The 21,112-nt window shown below is 44.9% G+C and overlaps 1 protein-coding gene across 1 annotated transcript; it reads right to left on the minus strand.

The window, feature by feature from the left end:
• Positions 1-10,974: 10,974 nt before the first annotated feature.
• NEFM (neurofilament medium chain) lies at positions 10,975-21,010 on the minus strand. The gene is made up of 3 exons (XM_081334084.1): positions 19,503-21,010; positions 15,108-15,232; positions 10,975-12,725 (listed from the first exon to the last, which is right to left on the minus strand). Exons 1-3 carry the CDS (start codon positions 20,574-20,576, stop codon positions 11,099-11,101), a joined length of 2,826 nt encoding a protein of 941 aa, XP_081190210.1. The 5' UTR covers positions 20,577-21,010; the 3' UTR covers positions 10,975-11,098.
• Positions 21,011-21,112: the final 102 nt, after the last annotated feature.

Here is a 21,112-nt window from a genome sequence, read left to right on the forward strand (position 1 = left end):
GTTACAGAGCTGCATAAACAACTTTCAGTTTTAAGTATTTCCTAACTAATTCGGAGACGTCCTCGGACAAGCGCCGGCTCTTCGGCTTTGAAATGGAGATGAGCACCGGCTCCTAGAGTTGGAAACGACTAGCACGCATGTGCGGGGGAACCTTTACCTTTTTAACTAATTCCAAAAGGGATGCCTGAATATTTATAACATATTCCATATAAAACAAGGCAGTGATATAGACCACATGGCTCCACTGATGACTTTCTATAAGTAATGAACTAGAAGCAAGGAAAGACAGGTTTCTATTGGTCCACCAAACTTGTAAGAGATTGGGCCAAGATCTCTCACAGAACCTATCTCTAGTGGATTGTTAGGAGAATAGATTATAGGGATACCCGTTGTTTTCCAACCTGAGCTGGGAAAAAAAAGATATAAATACTTAAACCAAACTATAATAATTTCCCCAGATACAGTCTTTAGAAAACAAAACTGGGAATAGTCTCCAACAGCGATACTTAGCTTGAAGTATATTCAGGTAAGATAGTTGCTGGATTCACACATTATGTTTATGTAGTTCATGAGGACCAATCAGGAAAGGGTTTGTTTGAATTCTAAAGAATCCCACATGTAACTCTTGTCACTGGTGCAAACACTAAAATATGGGGAAGGTTGCAAATTTTAACTAGTCTGGCTTTCAAGAAAAAGTTGAAGATACAGAATGACGGATGAAACAAGCCTCGTCATTGTAGAATGCCATGGTCAGCCTTGACAGCTCAACCGGATCCCAGCATTTAAACCATGGCCACTTTTGCCTCTCCACCCAATAGGAAAAAGGCCAATGATGTAAAGAAGTTCTCCCAGGATTCTTCTAGTACAAGGGTTCATGTGCGGTGCTAATAGGCTACTGTCAGAATATAATACTATTATAAGGTACAGTATATAAACAGAGATAGGGACGCAGTGGCTCAGTGGGTTAGGATGCTGAGCTTGTCGATCAGAAGGTCGGCAGTTTGGCGGGTCGAATCCCGAGTGCCGTGTAACAGAGTGAGCGCCTGTTACTCGTCCCAGCTTCTGCCAACCTAGCAGTTCAAAAGCACGTAAAAATGCAAGTAGAAAAATAGGGACCCCTACAGTGGGAAGGTAACAGTGTTCCGTGCGCCTTTGGCATCTAGTCATGCCAGCCACATGACCACGGAGACGTCCTCGGACAAGTGCTGGCTCTTCGGCTTTGAAACGGAGATGAGCACTGGCCCCTAGAGTCGGAAACGACTAGCATGCATGTGCGGGGGAAACTTTACCTTATATAAACAGAGGAAGCCCCATTGAAGATGGTCAAAAACAAGAGTTCTAGTCCCACTTTAGGCATGAAAGCCAGCTAGGTGGCTGTAGGCCAGACACTAGGAGACTGTAAGATCTAGTCCCACCTTACACATGAAAGCCAGCTAGATGACTTTCCAATCCCCAGGAGATTGTGACTTCTAGTCCAGCCTTAGGCATGGAAGCTGGCTGGCTGACTGTGGGCTAATTACTTTCTTTCGGTCTAACCCAACTAAAAGGGTTGTGGGGAAAATGGAGGAAAGAGCATTAGGTATGTTTGTTGTCTTGAGTTATTTATAAAAGTAATACAGGCCAGATAAAAATACATAAATAAAATGCAAATGAAATATCTGCATGAAAACAACCAAGCTCAGAGAGCACCAAGAACTCCACAGATTATATATTTTCTCAAAACTGCTGGAAAAAACAGGTCAACTTAATAGCTGATTGAATTGTGCAAATGTATGCATGTTATTGTGTCCAACACTTTCAGAGTGAAAACAGATTGTGCCAGAGCCAAACTGATGTGATGCTCAAAGGAATTCTGAAGAGAATGCCTCAAGGGCCTATTAGAGCTCTTTGCAGAACACAGAAAAATAACAAATAGATAAATTAGGAAAAGCAGTTAGATATTTATTTATTTATTATTGTTTGACAATATTTCTAATCCACTCCAATACAAAATGATCCAGGATCCAGAAATAATACTGTCTAGGAAAGGGGTGTAGGGAGACAGGAAAAAAAACCTAGGGCAGAATGGGGGTTTCCATCTTCCAAATTCTACTGATCCAGAGTTCCCAGAAGGTATTATCTCTGTCTATGCTGGCTGGGACTGATGGGAGTTGAAGTCCAATACATAGGATGGCATCCTTGCATTAACCATGGAAAAACAAGGCTCCTCTTAGGGACATAAATTATTCATTGCCTTCCCCCAATATTCAGGTTTTACATAGGTCAGACCCTTAGTATTTTCTTTTCACATTTGCAGCCAGAATTTTATTCCTTCAGTCTTATTTACATGAGCAGAAGAAGAGGTTGATGGACGTGAATATCAACTGAAGCACTGTGAAATTATGTTGATGTCATGGATATTGCATACATGTACAAAACTGCTTTCCTTTGCATGATTTGAAAAGACGAATTGAAATACAGGTAGTCTTTGACCACAACTTTGGTGACAATTTCTCTTGCTAAGCAAGGTGGTTGTTTTTATTGATTTTATGACTTTTTTTTGCCACAGCTGTTAAGTAAATCACTGCAGTTGTTGGGTGACTCATGCAACTGTTCAGCAAATCTGGCTTCCCCCATTGATTTTGCTTGTCAGAAGCCAGCTGGGAAGTTCACGTATGATGATCACATGAACCTTGGATGGGTGCAACCCGCCAAAAATACAGGCCAGTTGCCAAGTGCCTGAATTTTTATCACGTCACAGTAGGGATGCTGCAATGGTTGTCACTGTGAGGACCAGTCATAAATCACTTTTTTTTGCAGTGAAGTTGTAACTTTGAATGGTCACTAAATGAATGGTTGTAAGTCAAGGACTGCCTGTCTGTAAACAGCAGCGAGGGAAGAAGGAAAAAAGAACAGAGGTGCAGCTTTCTAGTGGCCAGCAGCCACACTCATTAAACATATCCTGCTTTGAGTTTCTTTAACTTCTTTTCTTTAAGGTGACTTGATTGTTTTCACTCATAAGCTTTAAAGCAGGGCTGTCCAACCTTGGAAACTTTAAGGCCCATGGACTTCAGCTCTTAGAATTCCCCAGCCAGCCATGGATCTTAAAGTGGCCAAGGTCAGACACCCCTGCACACACACCCCTCACTTGTGCTAGCGCTGCAGCCACGGGGCACAAAAACAGGCCGCCACCGCATTGCAAGGCACAAAAATAGATGCCGCTGCACCACAGGGTGCAGAAATGGGCCACCCCAGCACCACAGGGCATTGCAAAGCACAAAAATGGCTGCCGCGATGCCACTGGGCTCAGAAGCAAGGTGCTGCGCCACACAAGAATGGGGCAGGGCTAGTGAGTATCATGCGGGCGCTAGCCCCATGATTGCAGCATGCTTGTGCTCGTAGCCCCGTGCACATGCACACACATGCACACATGTAAAATGCTTCTCCCTCCCTTTTCCTCTGGTCCGCCAACCAACAAAGGTTGATGACCGCTGCAATAAAATACAGGAAATCAAATCACATTGCCCTGTGAGAAAATCAAACAAACAGCTTCCAATTATAGTGATGTTTATAGGCAATGCTAGAAACAAACCAATTACCGTATATACTTGAGTATAAGCCGACTCGAGTATAAGCCGAGATCCCCAATTTCACCCCCAAAAACTGGAAAAAGTTGTTGACTCGAGTATAAGCCGATCCGCCGTTCTGCAAGCCTCTGCCGTCAGCAGAGGCTCGATCCGCCATTTTGCAAGCCTGAATACACAGGAATACCCTGTGTGGCCGCGGCTCTCGGGGAAGCCCTGGCTGTCAGCTTCCTCGCTCCACGCTGCCATTCGGGGCCCGCGCGTTCCCCGGGCAAATCGCGGCGCCCAGCAGGCGAGGAAACACGCCCGCTCCAGTCGCCCCCCCTTCCCTCAGGAGACGCGAAGCAAGTGACCGCCCGGAGCTTACCGAGGACTTGCTTCGGTGCTTCCAGGATCGCGCGCACCTCTCACAAGCCGCCGCCGTCCGGAGACCTGCCGAAGTTTGGGGAGGTTTGGGGAGGTGCGCGCGCACCTCCCCAAACCTCCCCAAACGTCGGCAGGTCTCCGGACCTCCGCGCCCTGCCTGCCTGCTTCTTTCCGCAGCGGAAAGAAGCAGGCAGGCAGGGCGCGGAGGAACGGAGACCCGGCGACGTTTGGGGAGGTTTGGGCGCCTCCCCAAACCTCCCCAAACGTCGCCGGGTCTCCGTTCCTCCGCGCCCTGCCTGCCTGCTTCTTTCCACAGCGGAAAGAAGCAGGCAGGCAGGGCGCGGAGGAACGGACACCTGCCGATGTTTGGGGAGGTTTGGGCGCCTCCCCAAACCTCCCCAAACGTCGCCGGGTCTCCGTTCCTCCGCGCCCTGCCTGCCTGCTTCTTTCCACAGCGGAAAGAAGCAGGCAGGCAGGGCGCGGAGGAACGGACACCTGCCGACGTTTGGGGAGGTTTGGGCGCCTCCCCAAACCTCCCCAAACGTCGCCGGGTCTCCGTTCCTCTGCGCCCTGCCTGCCTGCTTCTTTCCACAGCGGAAAGAAGCAGGCAGGCAGGGCGCGGAGGAACGGACACCTGCCGACGTTTGGGGAGGTTTGGGCGCCTCCCCAAACATCGCCGGGTCTCCGTTCCTCTGCGCCCTGCCTGCCTGCTTCTTTCCACAGCGGAAAGAAGCAGGCAGGCAGGGCGCGGAGGAACGGACACCTGCCGACGTTTGGGGAGGTTTGGGCGCCTCCCCAAACGTCCCCAAACGTCGCCGGGTCTCCGTTCCTCCGCACCCTGCCTGCCTGCTTCTTTCCACAGCGGAAAGAAGCAGGCAGGCAGGGCGCGGAGGAACGGACACCTGCCGACGTTTGGGGAGGTTTGGGCGCCTCCCCAAACCTCCCCAAACGTCGCCGGGTCTCCGTTCCTCCGCGCCCTGCCTGCCTGCTTCTTTCCACAGCGGAAAGAAGCAGGCAGGCAGGGCGCGGAGGAACGGACACCTGCCGACGTTTGGGGAGGTTTGGGCGCCTCCCCAAACCTCCCCAAACGTCGCCGGGTCTCCGTTCCTCCGCGCCCTGCCTGCCTGCTTCTTTCCACAGCGGAAAGAAGCAGGCAGGCAGGGCGCGGAGGAACGGAGACCTGCCGACGTTTGGGGAGGTTTGGGGAGGTGCGCGCGCACCTCCCCAAACCTCCCCAAACTTCGGCAGGTCTCGGACGGCGGTGGCTTGGGAGAGGTGCGCGCGATCCCGGAAGCACCAAAGCCTCGGCCGCGCACAAGTCCTCGGTAAGTTTTTTTGTTGACTGGAGTATAAGCCGAAGTGGAATTTTTCAGCCCAAAAAGTGGGCTGAAAAATTCGGCTTATACTCAAGTATATACGGTATACAGAACCTCCAGATCTCTTAAGTTTAACTCTGGGACAGACAATTTAAGGTCTTCCCAAATGGACTAGAGATCCTAATGTTTTGCTGTTGGTCATAATGGTTGTGTTTAGTGAGGGCTGAAACAAGCACCCCAACGCTTAGCAGAATCTGTTTTTACCTTTCACTGCTTAAGCTATTGACCAATCACTGAAAAACAACACTAAACAGTGGCTGAGAAAGACAATACTGTAAACGCTAACCGATTTTCAATCGACATTAAGTCCCCTCTTGTAATTTGTTTATCTCTTCCAAAAATCCAGTTCTTGCATTCATTTGTTTGAAAGAAGAGATTCTTTATTTAGAAGCATGTTCCCCTTGAATTCATTGCAAATAGTGCATCTTTCGCATATCAAATATAAAAACAATTTACGAGAGAGCTGTGACTTTCCTGGAATCAGTACTACAAACTGGAAAAAAAGCTAAGCATCTAAAAACAGAGGATAACCCAGGATTCCACCCCCCTCCAATGCAACTATTAGTCACTAGGAATAATCCACTATGTTTATGAACTCTGGAGTTGGACCAGATTTTTTTGACACGTTGCAACAAAAGAGAGGAGGAAAACAAGGCAACTTCCAAAGAGAAGGAAACCAACAATAGCAATAAAACAAGGCAGACCACAAACTTTGTTGGCTATTCAAAGAGCATGCTACCAGAAACTCTTGAATCTTACTTCAACAATATATGTAATCAGGGGGCAGAGTTAATATGCAGCACTATAAACCTAAGGGTTTAGCATAAAGCTGCTTCTTAACACATTCCATGTATTTAAGCAAATGTCTAAAAGTACACTAGGTGAATTGATGAAGGCAACCATTTTGAAACTTTTTTCCTTTCAGAGCAACTGAATTGTAAATATTTTAATGTTAGTTTGGCCATATATGATCTGAGATCATGCACACACAAAATTCCCTAAATTACACATTGTGGTAAGAGTGATGCAAATTGAAACCAGCAGGAATCCTCCGTTATTGGTCACTCTTACAATACGTCATGGGTCCATTTCTCCTGGAAATTTCAGTTTTAATTTTAGCTATTGTTGGAAAAGATGGGCTGTCTGTAGATATGAAGTATAGTTTTTCCATGAAACAGAAGTTTATTTTGTATTGAGAGAAGAAAAAAACACTGTACTTGTTTTACACCATTTGTATACATGTGGTAATACTAATGCTGACCTGTAAAATTCAGGAATTAAAATGTGACCCTGTAAAAAAAAAAGAGCTACTTAGCAAATAGGAGGCGGAAGGAACTGACATCAAAGTTATTTTTCCCCTTCTTCATCCCATTTTGATTTATATGTTCCTCTCTCCTCGGATCTGGGTAGTTTAAAAATCTTAAAGATGACAAAAGCAGTAAGCCACAAAAATGAAGAGTAAATGACGAGAAGGACGAAACTGGATGGAAAAGCAAAGGAGAACAACCTACACCGTCGAAATGGAGCTTTAGTCACCTTTCTCAAAGGACTGGATGAAGGCCTTCAAGACCCTTCAAAACAGCAGTAGAGTGGGGGATCTTTGGGATCTTGAGGTGGAACCTCATTCCAGAGGCCAAGTGCAACTACACGGAAGGCACGCTTACAGGTTCTCAACAGAAGGCATTGTTTTTAATAGAAGGAACTTGGAGTGTGCCAATCATGCCAGACTGAATCAGATGGGCCAATATTATGGGAGACAGATTATTTACATATGTCTTTGTGAAGGATGATTAACTTTTCAAATTTTGCTCTCCAGTCTTCTTAGGTTGTTTTTTTTTTGTATTTTGATCTACATGTTGCCTTGTGGCTCCTTCTACCATTCTAAAGAGAAGGTCACTTGGTGAATTTGAGTCTGTCTCTCCATCCAACACAGTTCCCAGATTTGTTCATTATGAGAGAAAAAATGGAGAAGTGAGTGTTATCTACATGGACTTTAGCTCTTAGACAAAAGGCAGGATGAACATCTCACAAGATTAGCTAAATGTCTACGGAGATTCTCAATCATCCAGATTATGGTTGTCCCAAAGGTGCTTTTCCAAAAGGCAACTGGACTGACTTGGTTTTTTCCTTGAGAACTGAAGAAGCTTTTTGGATGAGAAGCAAAACATTTTCAGGGGAAAAAAGCAAGGAAGACCAGTTGTCTTTTGAAAAAGCACCTTGAGAATCTAACATGATTGTGAGGTTGTCTGTCACTTGCTGACATGGGCAGACATAAAAATGAAATGAATAGCAAAAAATTGATTATTTGCTTACTATTCATTTTCTGAACAATTTTTTCTCAAGGACAGGTCAATTGGTATGAAAGATTGCTTAACTTTGATTAATGTGTAAGCCTTTTGTGGGGGGCAAGAGGCAATGTTGGCATTCCTCTCTCCCACACCCCGCCCCACCCCCAATTTTTCTATACCACAGTAGGCAATCTGAGGTCCCAGATTCATTTTGGGTAGTCCTAAATCTTTCCCAACTGCTGAAAAATAAAGTTTTGAGCTATTTTGAGATGGATAACAGATGAAAACTGCAGAAGAAAAACTGATAAGCTTAGTGCAAATGGGTGTGGAGTCTTCTTGGAACTGCTGAAAGGAGAACAAACCTATCAGGACAAGATTCAGCAATCCATCTGCATTTAAAAATCAAAGGCCACTCTTTCAAAGACAGCAAAGTCTACATTTTGGACAGAGAGGACCATTGGTTTGAAAGAGGGGCCAAAGAGGCCACCTATGTCAAAACTGAACAGCCCTCTCTCAACTGAGGGGGAGGGATACGACATCATCTATCTCCAATCTACAACACAGTCCTTTCAGCAGTTCCAAGAAGGCTCCACACCCATTTGCTCTACTCAGGTGAGCCTGATGACACAGATAAACCTCCAAGTGGCCTCAATGACTCTTTAAAAAGAATGCAAATGGCCAGAATGCAAATGACCAGCTGTCTGCAAGGAATATAAATCCTTCCATTCCCTACCAGTCAGCGCTGAAGAAGCTTCTTGGATGAGAAGTGAAATATCCTCAAAGAAAAACAAGAAAGTCCAGTTGCCTCTTGAAAAAGCACCTCTGGGACAACCATGACCTGGATGACTGAGAATCTCCATAGACATTCCATAACTTATTTCACCAATTCTAGTGGTTCTATTTGAACATCATGTTAGGCTTGTTGAATAATCATTCTGGTAGGTTGTCCTAATGGCTTAGCATGTTGTGGGAACTCAGGTTAATTCTTATTTCAACAATGCCAGAAAATTGGTTAATTCAGTAACCAATTAAGCCTGTTGAGTGAGTGTAACAGCTGTTGTTGTTAACAAGCACGGTGGAACAATTTTGTTGCATTTAGATCTATTGGTGGGCTTCCTAGAATTGATCAGTTGGCCAGTGAGCAAGCAGGATGCTGTATTAAATAGTTGCTTGAGCGAACATAGCTCCTTCTTAAGGAATCTTTCTGATTCTTCTTAAATCATGATGTTTAGAATAGGAATATGCATTATTAATCCCATTTTGGACTGAATGTCCAGAAACTGAGGTGAGTTCCTTGGATGGACTATGGTTTGTCCATTGTGACACTGAACTGCAAACTTGTCAAGAACTCTTTAGGTTTTTGGTGTGCTCTTATAGGAGGTGCTCTTATCTCCTGGATCCTTTCATGTTCTTTTGAGTCTGAGCATCTCATCAATACCTCAGCTGGTATTTAATTTATTGATATTACTGAACAATTAGTTAATGCTGAGTCATTTTCCCTCCCCACCAGTGGCGTAGCATGCGTTGTCAGCACCCGGGGCAAGGCAAGTAATTTGCGCCCCCTAACCCATGGATTTTAGCACTCGAGTCTGCACTGTCCCTCCCCCAGATAGTCCCTCGCTCTCTCTCCGCACCACACCGCACGCCTGGCACACCCCCCCTCCACAGTGGGCGGTGACCCGGCAGCTCGGATCAGATTCGCACAGCCAGCACTGCAGTGAGAGAGAGTGAGTGAGCCAGGCAGGGGCAGAGAGCTGCGAGTGCGAGCGTGCCCCCCCCAGATGTTGCACCCGGTGCGGCCGCCCCCCTGCACCCCCCACGCTACGCCACTGCTCCCCACCCAAAATATCTCAGAGGTTGAGGAAATTATAAAGAGGTAAACCATCTAAAATTGGGCAGTAAACTGTGTGCTTATTTTTTTCTAAAGCAACTTTTCCTAACACAATCCCATATTAACATATCAAATCCCACCAATATCATGGGAATTACAGTTCAATGGACTAGAAGGGCTGGACTATAATTGTAGTTTCTGTTGAAATTAAATCCTTTTTGTAACAGCTTAGCAACATATATACCTTTGGGGGGGGGGCATTGTGGAAACATCCTATCTTTATTGGAAATTGCATTCTCTTTTCCTTCATATTATCCAATGTTAAAATACAAGCATTGGTTCACATTGTACAAACTTGTTCAAATGCATCCTCACCATTTAAAGGATTTAGTTCAGGATGCCTTGTAAGCTTATCTATTTCCTAGTGAGCTTAATTTTTCACTCCAAGATATATCTGTATGCACCCATGCTTAAAACAGAACCAAATTCAGATTCCTTTTAAAAGCAATATTCGGGCTATGGACTCAAATGATTATTTTTTTCTTGCAATTCCAACTATTATGACCTAACTGCAGAAAAAAAAGAAATCTCTCAGGGCCAAATTATATATTATTTTAGAACAAACCTCCCATTTATTTCTTTGTTTTGTTGATTCTTCTGGAAGATCTAGATGCATACATTTTATTTTATTTATTTCCACACATACAACTGCACTCTTGTGCATGTACATATACCTAATATTGGGGTAGGGTTGAGGAGAAGCAGAGAATTACATTTCCTGTTGCAGGGATTTCCTTCCAGTTTGTGAACCTCAAAAACACCAAATTGTAAGGGGGGGGAAGATATTTAATTCCAAGAGCTACTGGTTTTTGTTACTTTTACTTGTCTTTGAGGATTTCTTCCCTGCAAAGTAGCATTTGAGCACTAAATATTCCTGCAGATGTGTGTGAATTGGGAGGGTGCAATTTCAAAAGTCCTTCTGCAGTATAGTTTTTCAAGTTCTGTGCTCTTAGGTAACTGCAAAGTCCTACCTAGCTCCTAAAACGTTGAACCTGAGAGAGAAAGCAAAGACCCAAGCAATCCAGGCTCATTTCCAATATGACCTTTATTGAGCACAAAGGGCCGTGACTGTTTTACATCAAACAACAAAAGGTTGCATACTGTGCATGTCAACGTAGGTTCTCTCACGGACAGGAGTCCACCTTAATTGCACCAGTGAGGTAAACATAATTGTTAAGTAGCTTAAGGCTAGGAGAATTCAGGGTATTTTTTTTAAATTCATTCTTTTGTTATTGTTTATTTGGCTCAGTTTATTCTTTGCATAATACATCTGAAGACATTCCTCAGAAGCGTCCAAACAGCAGCTTAGGAAAATTCAGCAACTTCCCCTGGAAGAGTAACAGCTCATGCATGATATTTTATTTTTTAAAATAAAATCCCAAAGTTCTGCAGAGGGAGTGCACCGGGCTTGCATGCATCCCCTCCCCAACCCCTGGGTATGGTATGGCACAGAAATCATAAATAGATCAGAAAGAAAACCAACAGTCCTTTTGGAGACGCCACGAGAGAACCCGTTCTGCTGAGAAGCCGCCACTTTCATGCATTTTTGCAGCTGTCGTATGGCTTAACCTTTTGCACCAATCCAAGCTCTTTAGAGAAGGGGAAATGATTATTTTAGTCACCGTTTTCCTTGATTTCTTTGACTATGGCATGTGAAGAAGTCACCTTCTCCACCGTCTTGGTGGACACCACTTTCTCTGCCACGGCATCGTCATGCTCTTCCACCTTCTGGGTGACGGTTACAGACTTGGTGATGTAGGTGGTGCTCCCATCATCTTCACTGGTGATCTTCTCAACTTTTTTCGTCACCACGACTTTCTCTTCGCTCTTCCCCTTCTCCTCGGAGGGGCTCACATCCAGACCATTGGTGATGATACCTTTGTCTTCTTCTTGCTTGGAGTCATCTTCTTCCTCCCCCTTATCGTCAACCTCCCCATTGACTGCTATGTCTTCTTTAGTTGATTCCTTGGAAGTTTTCTCACTTTTCTCTTTTGATTCTTTTTCTGCACCAACAGTGGTTGCCTTTGTGGTGGAGATAACCTCTTCCACATCTTTCACTGGGGAGCTTGGCTTTTCGGGAGAAGCAGCTTTATCTGGAGTCCCTGCCTTCTCTGGAGTCCCTGCTTTCTCTGAAGATGCAGCTTTCTCTGGAGTCCCTGCCTTCTCTGGAGTCCCTGCCTTCTCTGGAGTCCCTGCCTTCTCTGGAGTCCCTGCCTTCTCTGGAGATGCAGCCTTCTCTGGAGTCCCTGCTTTCTCTGGAGTTCCAGCCTTCTCTGGAGTCCCTGCTTTCTCTGGAGATGCAGCCTTCTCTGGAGTCCCTGCCTTCTCTGGAGAGGCTGCTTTCTCTGGAGTCCCTGCTTTCTCTGGAGTCTCTGCCTTCTCTGGAGTCCCTGCTTTTTCTGGAGTCCTAGCCTTCTCTGGGGAGGCAGCCTTCTCTGGACTTCCTTTCTCTGGTGTCCCAGCCTTCTCTGGAGTCCCAGCCTTTTCTGGACTGCCTGCTTTTTCTGGAGAGCCCTTGTCTGGAGTGCTTGGTTTTTCAGGAGATGCTATTTTTGATGGGGATTCTACTTTCTCTGTTTCTGCTTCCTCTTCTGCTACCTCCCCCTCTTGATCACCACCTTCATCTTCTTTGCTTTGTTCAGCCACAGGTGATTTGGGGGGTGATTTGGGAGGAGACGTTTTCATCTTTTCTACCTTCTCTGATGCAATGACTTCTTCTACGTCTCCTTCACGCTCTTCTGCTACTTCAGCTTCCTCAGCTTCTCCTTCACCGGCCTCTTCTTCTGCTTCTTCCTCTTCCTTTTCGCTTTTTTCTTCTTCTTTTTCTGATCCTTCTTCTGCCTCATCAGATTTTGCACCTTCGTCTTCTTCTTCCCCTTCTTCTCCTTCTCCTTCCTCTGCTGGGGCGGCAGCTGTGACTTCAGCCTTTTCAACTGCTACAATTTCCTCTTCTAGAACTTCCTCCTCCTCCTTTTCGTCACCTGCTCTAGTTTCAGCAGCCAGTTCTTCAGCCATGGCTTCAAGAGCTTCGTCCAGTTCACTTTTCTCATTTTCTACTTTGGTCTCTTCAATGATTTCTTCTACAAACTTGTGTTGGACCTTTAGTTTTGGTGGTTCAGCTTTTGACTTCTGTATTTTGGTGGTTGATATTGTGACGGAAGGTTGCCTATGTGTAAATGTTGGCCCAACGATGCTTCCAGAAAAGGCACTGAATCTTGTTTCTTCACCCTCAAGAAGTTTCCTAGAGAAATAAGAGGGAAACTGTTAATATGCATCACCAACATCTTAAGGCAAAGGTGTGTATGCGTATGTGTGTGTCTAGCAATAGCAGTAGCCCTTAGACTTGGGGTCTTCAAACTTGGCCCTTTTATGACTTGTGGACTTCAACTCCCAGAATTCCTCAGCCAGCTCTCTAAGGAAGCAAGCTGGTTGAGGAATTCTGGGAGTTGAAGTCCACAAGTCATAAAAGGGCCAAGTTTGAAGACCCCTGCCTTAGACTTATATACTGCTTCACAGGGCTTTATAGCCCTGTCTAAGTGGTTTACAGAGTCAGCCTATTGCCCCCAACAATCTGAGTCCTCATTTTACCAACCTCGGAAGGATGGAAGCCTGAATCAACCTTGAGCCAGTCAGGATTGAACTCCTGGCAGTCAGCAGAATTAGTCTGCAATACTGCATTCTAACCACTGCGCCACCACAGCTCCTTGTATACAGTCACAGACAGAGAAACATCTCTGTAAGAAGCTGGAATAGGTTTAAAATATACTATCTTTAGTGAGAGAGCATCCTGTGTGCCTTAATATTCTTTCTGAATCACTTTGCTGATAGGAATGGAAGAGATACAATTGGTCATTAACTTCCCACTCACATCTTCCTCTCAAGATTAAGAAATAAGAGGAAATAACAATCAGCTCAGTTGCTTCCCACACATCTCCATAATTTATATCTCCATTTTCCAGATTATGTATATTTCTGAGAGGTCATTCATGAATACAAAGAGGCGTCTACTATTAGAAGTACTAAGAATCCTTGTATTGCTTTGAAGAGCATTGCATTGGTTTAAAGAGCTGTTGCATGAGCTGGAATGCAGATTCAGTCCATTGACCAATGTATTTTTTTTTTATCAGTGACAGTATGCTTAACGTATGGCTTTATTGTGCCCTTTGCATATTTTTTCTTTTTGTAGTAAACTAATAATACCTATAGTTGTTGCTATTTTCCCCGTGAAGAATTAGCAACTTTGAATGCCAACACAGTTGACCACTGAGCTTTTTTTCTCTCCACATACTAAATTAATACTTTTGTCATTAAAGTGAACAAAAAAATGAATCATTAAAATGAAAAGTATGATTATACTTAGAGCAATTTGCTTTGCATACATGTACATCAGCACATTCCAGCACTTTCAAAATAGGTCTGTGTTGGAAACACAGATGTTCAAACTCTTCAAGGAAGTTTAAATATGCTAATGCCTCCTTAAGTAACACCAGCTGCCTGCAATTATTGCAGGTTCGCATCCCACCAGGCTCAAGGTTGACTCAGCCTTCCATCCTTCCAAGGTAGGTAAAATGAGGACCCAGATTGTTGGGGGCAATTAAACTGACTTTGTAATAATGCCGCTTGGGGTGTGTGTGAAAGCCCTAATAAGCAGGCATATACATAGAATGAAGGCTACTGCTAAGCTTGTAAGCCGCCCTGAGTCTTCGGAGAAGGGCGGGATATAAATGGAATTTTAAAAAAAAATATTTAGTATTATGACTTATGACATAGAATTAAAATCTCTTCTTGGATAAAAAAGATAGGCATACAGTAACCAGTAGCAGCATCCAACTAACAAAACCCAAAAAAATTCCTTTATTTATAATCAGATATAAATGTTTACTATAGATAACCAGGGCCAATTGCCAACTATTTGTTTGGAAACCTGTGATCAAAATAGTCCCCTAGATTAGCAATTTCCTGGAGCTTTTTTATCTGATTTTGGAAAAATCCCAAATAATCCTAAATAAAGATAAAGATTAATAGCAATGACATAATAGTGTAGCTATGTTACTAATGTGAAATTAAAAACAAAAACAAAAAATGGTCAGTTTAATTTTCCTTTGGGGGGTTTCTAAAGGCATTTAAAAGTAAAAAATCTTCCATTCCAGCTTGCAGCAGCTACATTTTGTAAGCAACAAAATGAGAGAGCGAAAATGAAATTCAAGAAACAGCACATGCTAGTCCTACTGACTTCAGCAGGATATTGTTAATGTGATAGCTCCATAGCATAATGCTGCTACCCAAATATAAGTTTAGTCCTGACTTCAGCAGGACTTCCTTAATAATTATGCTTAGGACAACAGCATAGTCGATTGAAAATCACAGTTGATCTCTTTCAAGCCAGTAAGTGTTCCATCAAAGGAATTCTGTAGCTTTCTACTACACAGAATACAAAGTTACTTAAGAAGCAAAAAGCTTAATTACTGGAAACTGATATAAATTCAAAGAGTGCTAAGATGCCAGCGAAACTCTTGGCTAGCAGTCACAGTGCCTCCTCTGTGGCAGATGAGTTGTGCTGCAGCTAAAAGTATCTGCAATAGAAACTGCCTGTCTGGTTACATCTGCATTGCGTTCTCAGTACCTGTAGGCAGCAATTTCTATATCGAGAGCCATCTTGACGTTTAGGAGATCTTGGTATTCCCTCAAATGACGTGCCATCTCCCACTTCGTACCTCTCAGCTCATTTTCAAGCTGTTGGATCGTGTCCTGCAACCAAGATAGAGATGGTTCTTTAGGATGGGTACAAAAAGCTCACTACATTTGGATACTGGGGTGGGGGGGAGGATTGAAGGAGAAGGTAAATTGGGAAAGATGACAAACTAGAAACAGAGATTTTTTTAAAAAAAAAAAACCAGACTGACGGCAGAATTAAAGGATAATAAATTTAAAATTCTATCTTGACCAGAAGTAATAGTTTTTATTTTTTTACAGCATTATAAAAATGCCCAGTGCTGATGAAGTTCTAGGAGCTCAAAGCCAAGAAGCAATAGAATCCTAGTATTCTACTATTCATTTGTAGAGAAGATCCTTATTGGAGTATCCCTTTTATTAAAAAAATCTTAACATTTCTAAAAATTAAAACATCTTTTCCAACCCAGCATTCTCTAAATGCTTTGGACTACACATCCCATCAAGGCCAAGCTGGCTAAAGCAGATGGAAACCAGGCTTAAAAAAAAAGCTTGAACCTAAAAATGTCAAATGTCTGATGGTTATCATGCTATTTTTGTGAAAATAAATTTTGGCGTCTTGAGAATCAGAATCATCTCAGCTGGGCAGGAAAAGAGGGCTCTTGAAAAATTATCTTTTTCTGAACAACAAAAATGCCTGTAGCTGTTTGTACCGCATAGACATACATCTCTGAGTCAGCACTGACTTGGCTAGTTTATTCCCTGAAGTTTTGTTGGCGAGATCTGGGAAGTGGTCTGCCACTGCCTGCTTCTTAAGGTCGAGAGTGTAATCCAGTGCAGTGAAGATTAACACGGGTTTCAAATCAGTGAGAACCAGCATATCTGGACCAATGAATTCTTTTGACTGGACTGGGTCCCCCAAATTCTGGGAGTAGCTATGAACTTACCAACTTTTTTTTATTAATCAAGATTCAATTCAAATTATTGGCCCAAAGTCACCCAGTTCTGCCTAAAGTGGGACTGAACTCAAAATTTGCTGGTTTTTAGCTTGCTGGCTTAACCACTAGACCAAACTGCCTCTCTGCAGCCACTACTTAAGATTATTTATGTACTGCAGCTAAAATGGTCAGCCAAGAAGCTTCCTTTTTAAAAACCAGTTGACTTTGATCTGAACAGCGAGAGGGTACTCTATTTCCAATTTTGGTTCAGCTTTTGGAAAAGGATCTTTATCCAAAGATCCTCTGGAATAGCATTTCAATGACAGCAAGAAAAGATAACAGTGGAGGGAGTGGATATCACCAGCAACCTTTCCTTCTGGTGTCTGCAGTTCAGTTTTGGCAAGGTGGATGGATGATGCAGCAGAACTAGTAATTATATCCTAATCAAATCCTAAGGAATTTAATACAGGTTAATATTAAGTCTTCAGAACTCATGGGAATAATATGGTACTTAACGCCCCAAACCGATTTTCCATATCTACAAGATTTTCACTAGAAAAAAATATATATTTGGGCAATAGATAGATTGGGAAATCTCTGCAACCAGGATCTTCATTATGTTCAGATAATTCTTGCAGTGTAAGAGATTTTCCCTGGGAAATCCCATTGAATGTGACATTGGTTTTAAGTTTTCATTAGAAACTGAATTTTTGGCATATAAAGAACGCTGGTGCTATTAAGTGATGACACCTTTGCTCTGCCTTGGACGTTGCAGTTACACATTCTGTCACTGTTTCCATTATTCACCTCTGCAATGACCAATTTTTCAGCTGTAAGGGAGATGACATTGCATCAATTTCTGAAATACTGGTAGCTGGAGGTTAAACTAGCCAAAGAAACACAGGCTATCCAATCTGCTTGCTGACTGAGGTTTATCCTAGTTTTAAAGGGTTACATTTCTTTTTGTAATGCTCAATGTCACTCAAGAGGATTTTTTTTTAAAAAAAAAGCATCCTTCTGATGCCAGCCAGACAACTTTATGACTTTTGACGCCAGTAAGTTCTGCATTGCAGAATCTTGGGGTGGACTGGACAGGATAAGATTGCATTTAGACTGACGGACTTCCTTCATTTCCTTTCCTCTTTTTAATCTTCTTCCTAAAAGTTAATTCAGGAAAAGTCATTTAGATTTGTAGAGTCTGCTTTCCAAACGGCCTCGCTGAGGATGATTAAACTGGATCTGAAATAAAATAGCAGCATGGATTTTCACCGAGTCTCTTTTTGCACTGGACTAGTCTGTTTAGAGCTCGGCTGAGCAGAAACCCCTTCTGCATTGCAGGCAGTTGCCTCCTAAAAGCAAATGTTACTGTTGGTTTGAAAAAAAAGAACAACTGCACAACACAATGACTGTCGCTTTCAGGTTACAGTATAACCAGTGATCTTGCAACTGTCTCTTCAGATTCCTGCTGAGTCATCAGCCTGCAGACGGTAACTCTGATACCCTAGAAACGTTGGTTTTTTTTTATTGCAGGTATGCTTAAAGCAGAGTTTTATATGCAGATTGTTCCCACCGTATCATTTTATTTGCTGTCTCCCATTTTATAGCCTCTTTATAACTAATAAATACAAGAAGGGTTGAGCATTCTTGATTTGTCACTTGTTTCAACTCTTCCTTCGTTTAGAACTATGCTAATGGTTTACAAAAACCCTACTTATAGGACATGGCTTACAACCCAGATGCTTTGCAATTCCGACACAGAATCATATTTGATGCGCAAGCACAAAACATTAAGTATTTATCAGTGCTGACAACTAAAAAGAACAGCATTCACGATTGCTTTTCTTTTTCTCCACCCCCCCCCCTTCCCCCCATATCCAGTTTTTGGGATGCTGTTGGAGAGGCAGGTTTGATTATGCTTATTAGCAATTAAGGCAATCCTCTAAACATTATTAAAACGTCCCAATCTATTCCTTTTGCATAGTGAATCTCTCCTATTTCGCCTTTTTAAAACCAATCCTGTGGGATTTTTTGGTCAACATTAGTAACCCTTAGAAAGAAATTGGAACTTGAATTAACTTTGAAGCCAGCTCCACAGCCTTCTCTCCCTAATAATGCCAATAGTATTTGGAAATGGATTGCTGGAACTGTGTACAGAACCAATTTTCCTTCCCTAATCCCTTTTTCAGCAGCGGCATTTTGAGAGAGAAAACCCCAAGAACTGCATTTCTTTTTATCCCCCAAGCAACTTCTGATCCAGCATGAATTCTATTTGATGGAAATCACTTGCATAGTCTTCTCAATTTGTGCATTTTGGGATGGCCTGAAATGAAAGTATGACTTATTTTTTTTTAAAGGACTCTGCATCTTATTTTTGTCATGAGCTTTGAAGTGCCATTTCCCATTCAAAATCGCCCCATTCTCAGTTACAAGATGACATCTCTTGAGGTGATGTCCCACATACTGCAAGAATAACTTCTTCCTCCTTGCTCCATTTCCACCACCCCCCTTTTGTGGCACCCCTCAAGAAGCTGTGTTAGGCCCCCCCTCTCTCTGCACCTCTGGCAGAAATTCTGGGGATGGCACACTCACGCTCCCTATGGGTGGGAACTGCCAAGACAGACATTGGAAGGAAGCCAGGAAGAGCAGAAAAGCAAGAGGCATCTCACAGAAGTATTGTGACCCGTGATCCATTCCCAAAAGAGACATAAAGAGAAATTTTGCCTGGTCATTCCCATTTTATAAATGGACTTGCCCTGGAGCTATAACTTATGGATTCCAGTTTGACTCAGACTGCCAGATCTCAGATTTGCAAATGGGACGTCACAAAGCCTCTTCCATTTATAGTAGGGATGGTTGAGCTAATGAGGAAGGAGAGAGAGAGTTTGCCTTCCTTCCTTGCCCCTCCCAGTTCCATTATGTCTGAAAGCTGACAAAATACCCTCCCCCAATTTGATTGTGTGGAATAGTCCTCTTCCTGCCCCATTTCCACCCCCCCACAGCTGGAATGTTAAAGCTTGAAAGCCCCCCTTGGATGTTAACGTTTTTTCTCATGGAGGTGGGGGCATCAGCCTTTTCTGTTATCACCCCTACCGTTGGCCCCTCCCCTAGTGTCTTAGTTTAACTTAGACAGGATGGGGTCTTTCTCCTGCTCCAGTTATTGGAGGGACTTACTGTTTTTTTCATTTCCCAGGTCCACTCCCCCTCCCATCCCGCCACACCCCCTTTGATTTAATCTTTCATTAATCCATGAAAAGGAAGCCCCTCCTCCTCCTCCACTTCACCCCCTCCCCTCTGTCGCAATCCCCAGCGGGTGTGTGTGTGTGTGTTCTACAAGCTCCAAAAGAGCCCGATTCCAGGAAGAGTCCCCCTCCCCTCCCTCCCGAGATCATCTACCCTAGCCCTTGGCTTACGTGGTAAGTGGAGAGATCCTGGTTGTGGCGTTCCTCAATGTCGTTCAGCTGGCGTTCCAAGGACTCCTTAGTGCCACGGACGGACTCCAGCTCGATGCTCTTGGCCTGGAGCTGCCGCCGGTACTCGGAGATCTCTTCCTTGGCCGAGCGGATGGCTTCCTTGTTCTGCTCGGCGGCCTCGGTGAGCTTGGCGTAGCGGCACTTGAACCACTCCTCGGCCTGGAGCATGTTCTGGTCGGAGTGGCACTCGAGCTGGGAGCGGATCTCCTTGAGGGCGGACGAGAGGTCGGTCTTCAGGTAGTCCTTGCGCTCGACGGAGACGTGCGAGGCCTGGATCTGGCCCAGCAGATCGGCCACCTCTTCCTCGTGGTTGCCGCGCAGGAAGGCCACCTCGTCCAGCAGAGACTGCACCTTCTTGTCCAGCTCGACCTTCACCAGGGACGCCTCTTCCACGTCCTTCCGCAGGGCGCGGGTGATGGCGTCGGCGTCGTCGCGGAGGCGCGCCTCGTCCTCGAAGCGCTCCTTGAGGCGCTGGATGTCCTCCTCCAGGTGCTCCGAGTCCAGCTGCAGCGCCGCCTTCTCGTGGTTGACCTGCTCCAGGGCCACGCGGAGCTCGCGCAGCTCCTGCTCCAGGGCGACGCCCAGCTGCGAGCGGCCCACCTGCCTCTGCCGCAGGGCGGCCAGCTCGGCCTCCAGCTCCTTGTTCTGCTGCTCCAGCGAGTGCACCTTCTCGATGTAGCCGGCGAAGCGGTCGTTCAGCCCCTGCAGCTGCTCCTTCTCGTTGGAGCGGCTCAACTTCAGCTCCACCGTCCCGCCGCCGCCGCCGCCGTTGAAGAGCGACGACTGGCTCAGCTCAAGGCTCTCGGTGGAGCTCAGCACCGTCGAGCCGTAGGAAGTCCGCCCGGGGCCCACATTGCGCTTGTAAGTCGACGAGGCCGGGCTGGGCGAGCTCCGAGACCAGGACTGAGAGCGGAAGCCGCTCGACGGCGACACGCTGGCCCGGCTGAAGGTGGTCCGGCTCTCGGCCACCCGCCGGTAAGACGGGTTGCTTAGCGGCTCCAGCGTGTAGCTCATCTTGGAAGACTTGGAAGAGGCGCCTTGGGCGGGTTTCCCGGCAGCGGACGACTCTGGAAAGCGGCGCCTTTTATATCGGAGCCGCACATTGTCTCCGAAAGGGGCGGGCTGGCCGGTATCGCGCGTGGCGGGGAGGCGTGGCCAAGGACTTCCAAGTCCCACCCTTGGCGGCCAAGCCACGCCCTTCCCCTCTCGCTTTCTCCCCGGCCAGGAATTTCAGCCCAATTCCAGCTACCCATTTCTGTCCCATTCATAAGCCTCGTTCTTTTTCTTTTTTTTCCCTTCGGCCTGTATTTTCTCTCCCTTCCTTGTCTCTCTTGAATGGCACCTAAAGCTTTAACTCAAAGGTCGATACGAAGTCACCTTCCTCCCAAAGTTTCGTGGCTTTATGCTTTCTGGTACCAAGTCTTCATAACCAAGTCTTCCTCTGCAAATCCCTCTTCCCATTGTTTTTATTACTGTTATTATCCGCATGCGTTCCCACCTCGACTGATTTTTTTAAAAAATGCTTTTTCTTGATTCTTCCCCTTCCTCTG

This window comes from Vipera berus, assembly GCF_964194415.1.
Source record: "Vipera berus genome assembly, chromosome: 8".
NCBI classification, from domain to species: Eukaryota; Metazoa; Chordata; class Lepidosauria; order Squamata; family Viperidae; genus Vipera; species Vipera berus.

Coding starts and splice junctions, on each gene's coding strand:
- NEFM (XM_081334084.1), bottom strand. CDS start 20,576: ATGAGCTACACGCTGGAGCCGCTAAGCAACCCGTCTTACCGGCGGGTG. Junction 15,233..19,502: donor AGGATCTCTCCACTTACCAC/GTAAGCCAAGGG, acceptor TCTTGGTTGCAG/GACACGATCCAACAGCTTGA. Junction 12,726..15,107: donor ATAGAAATTGCTGCCTACAG/GTACTGAGAACG, acceptor TTATTTCTCTAG/GAAACTTCTTGAGGGTGAAG.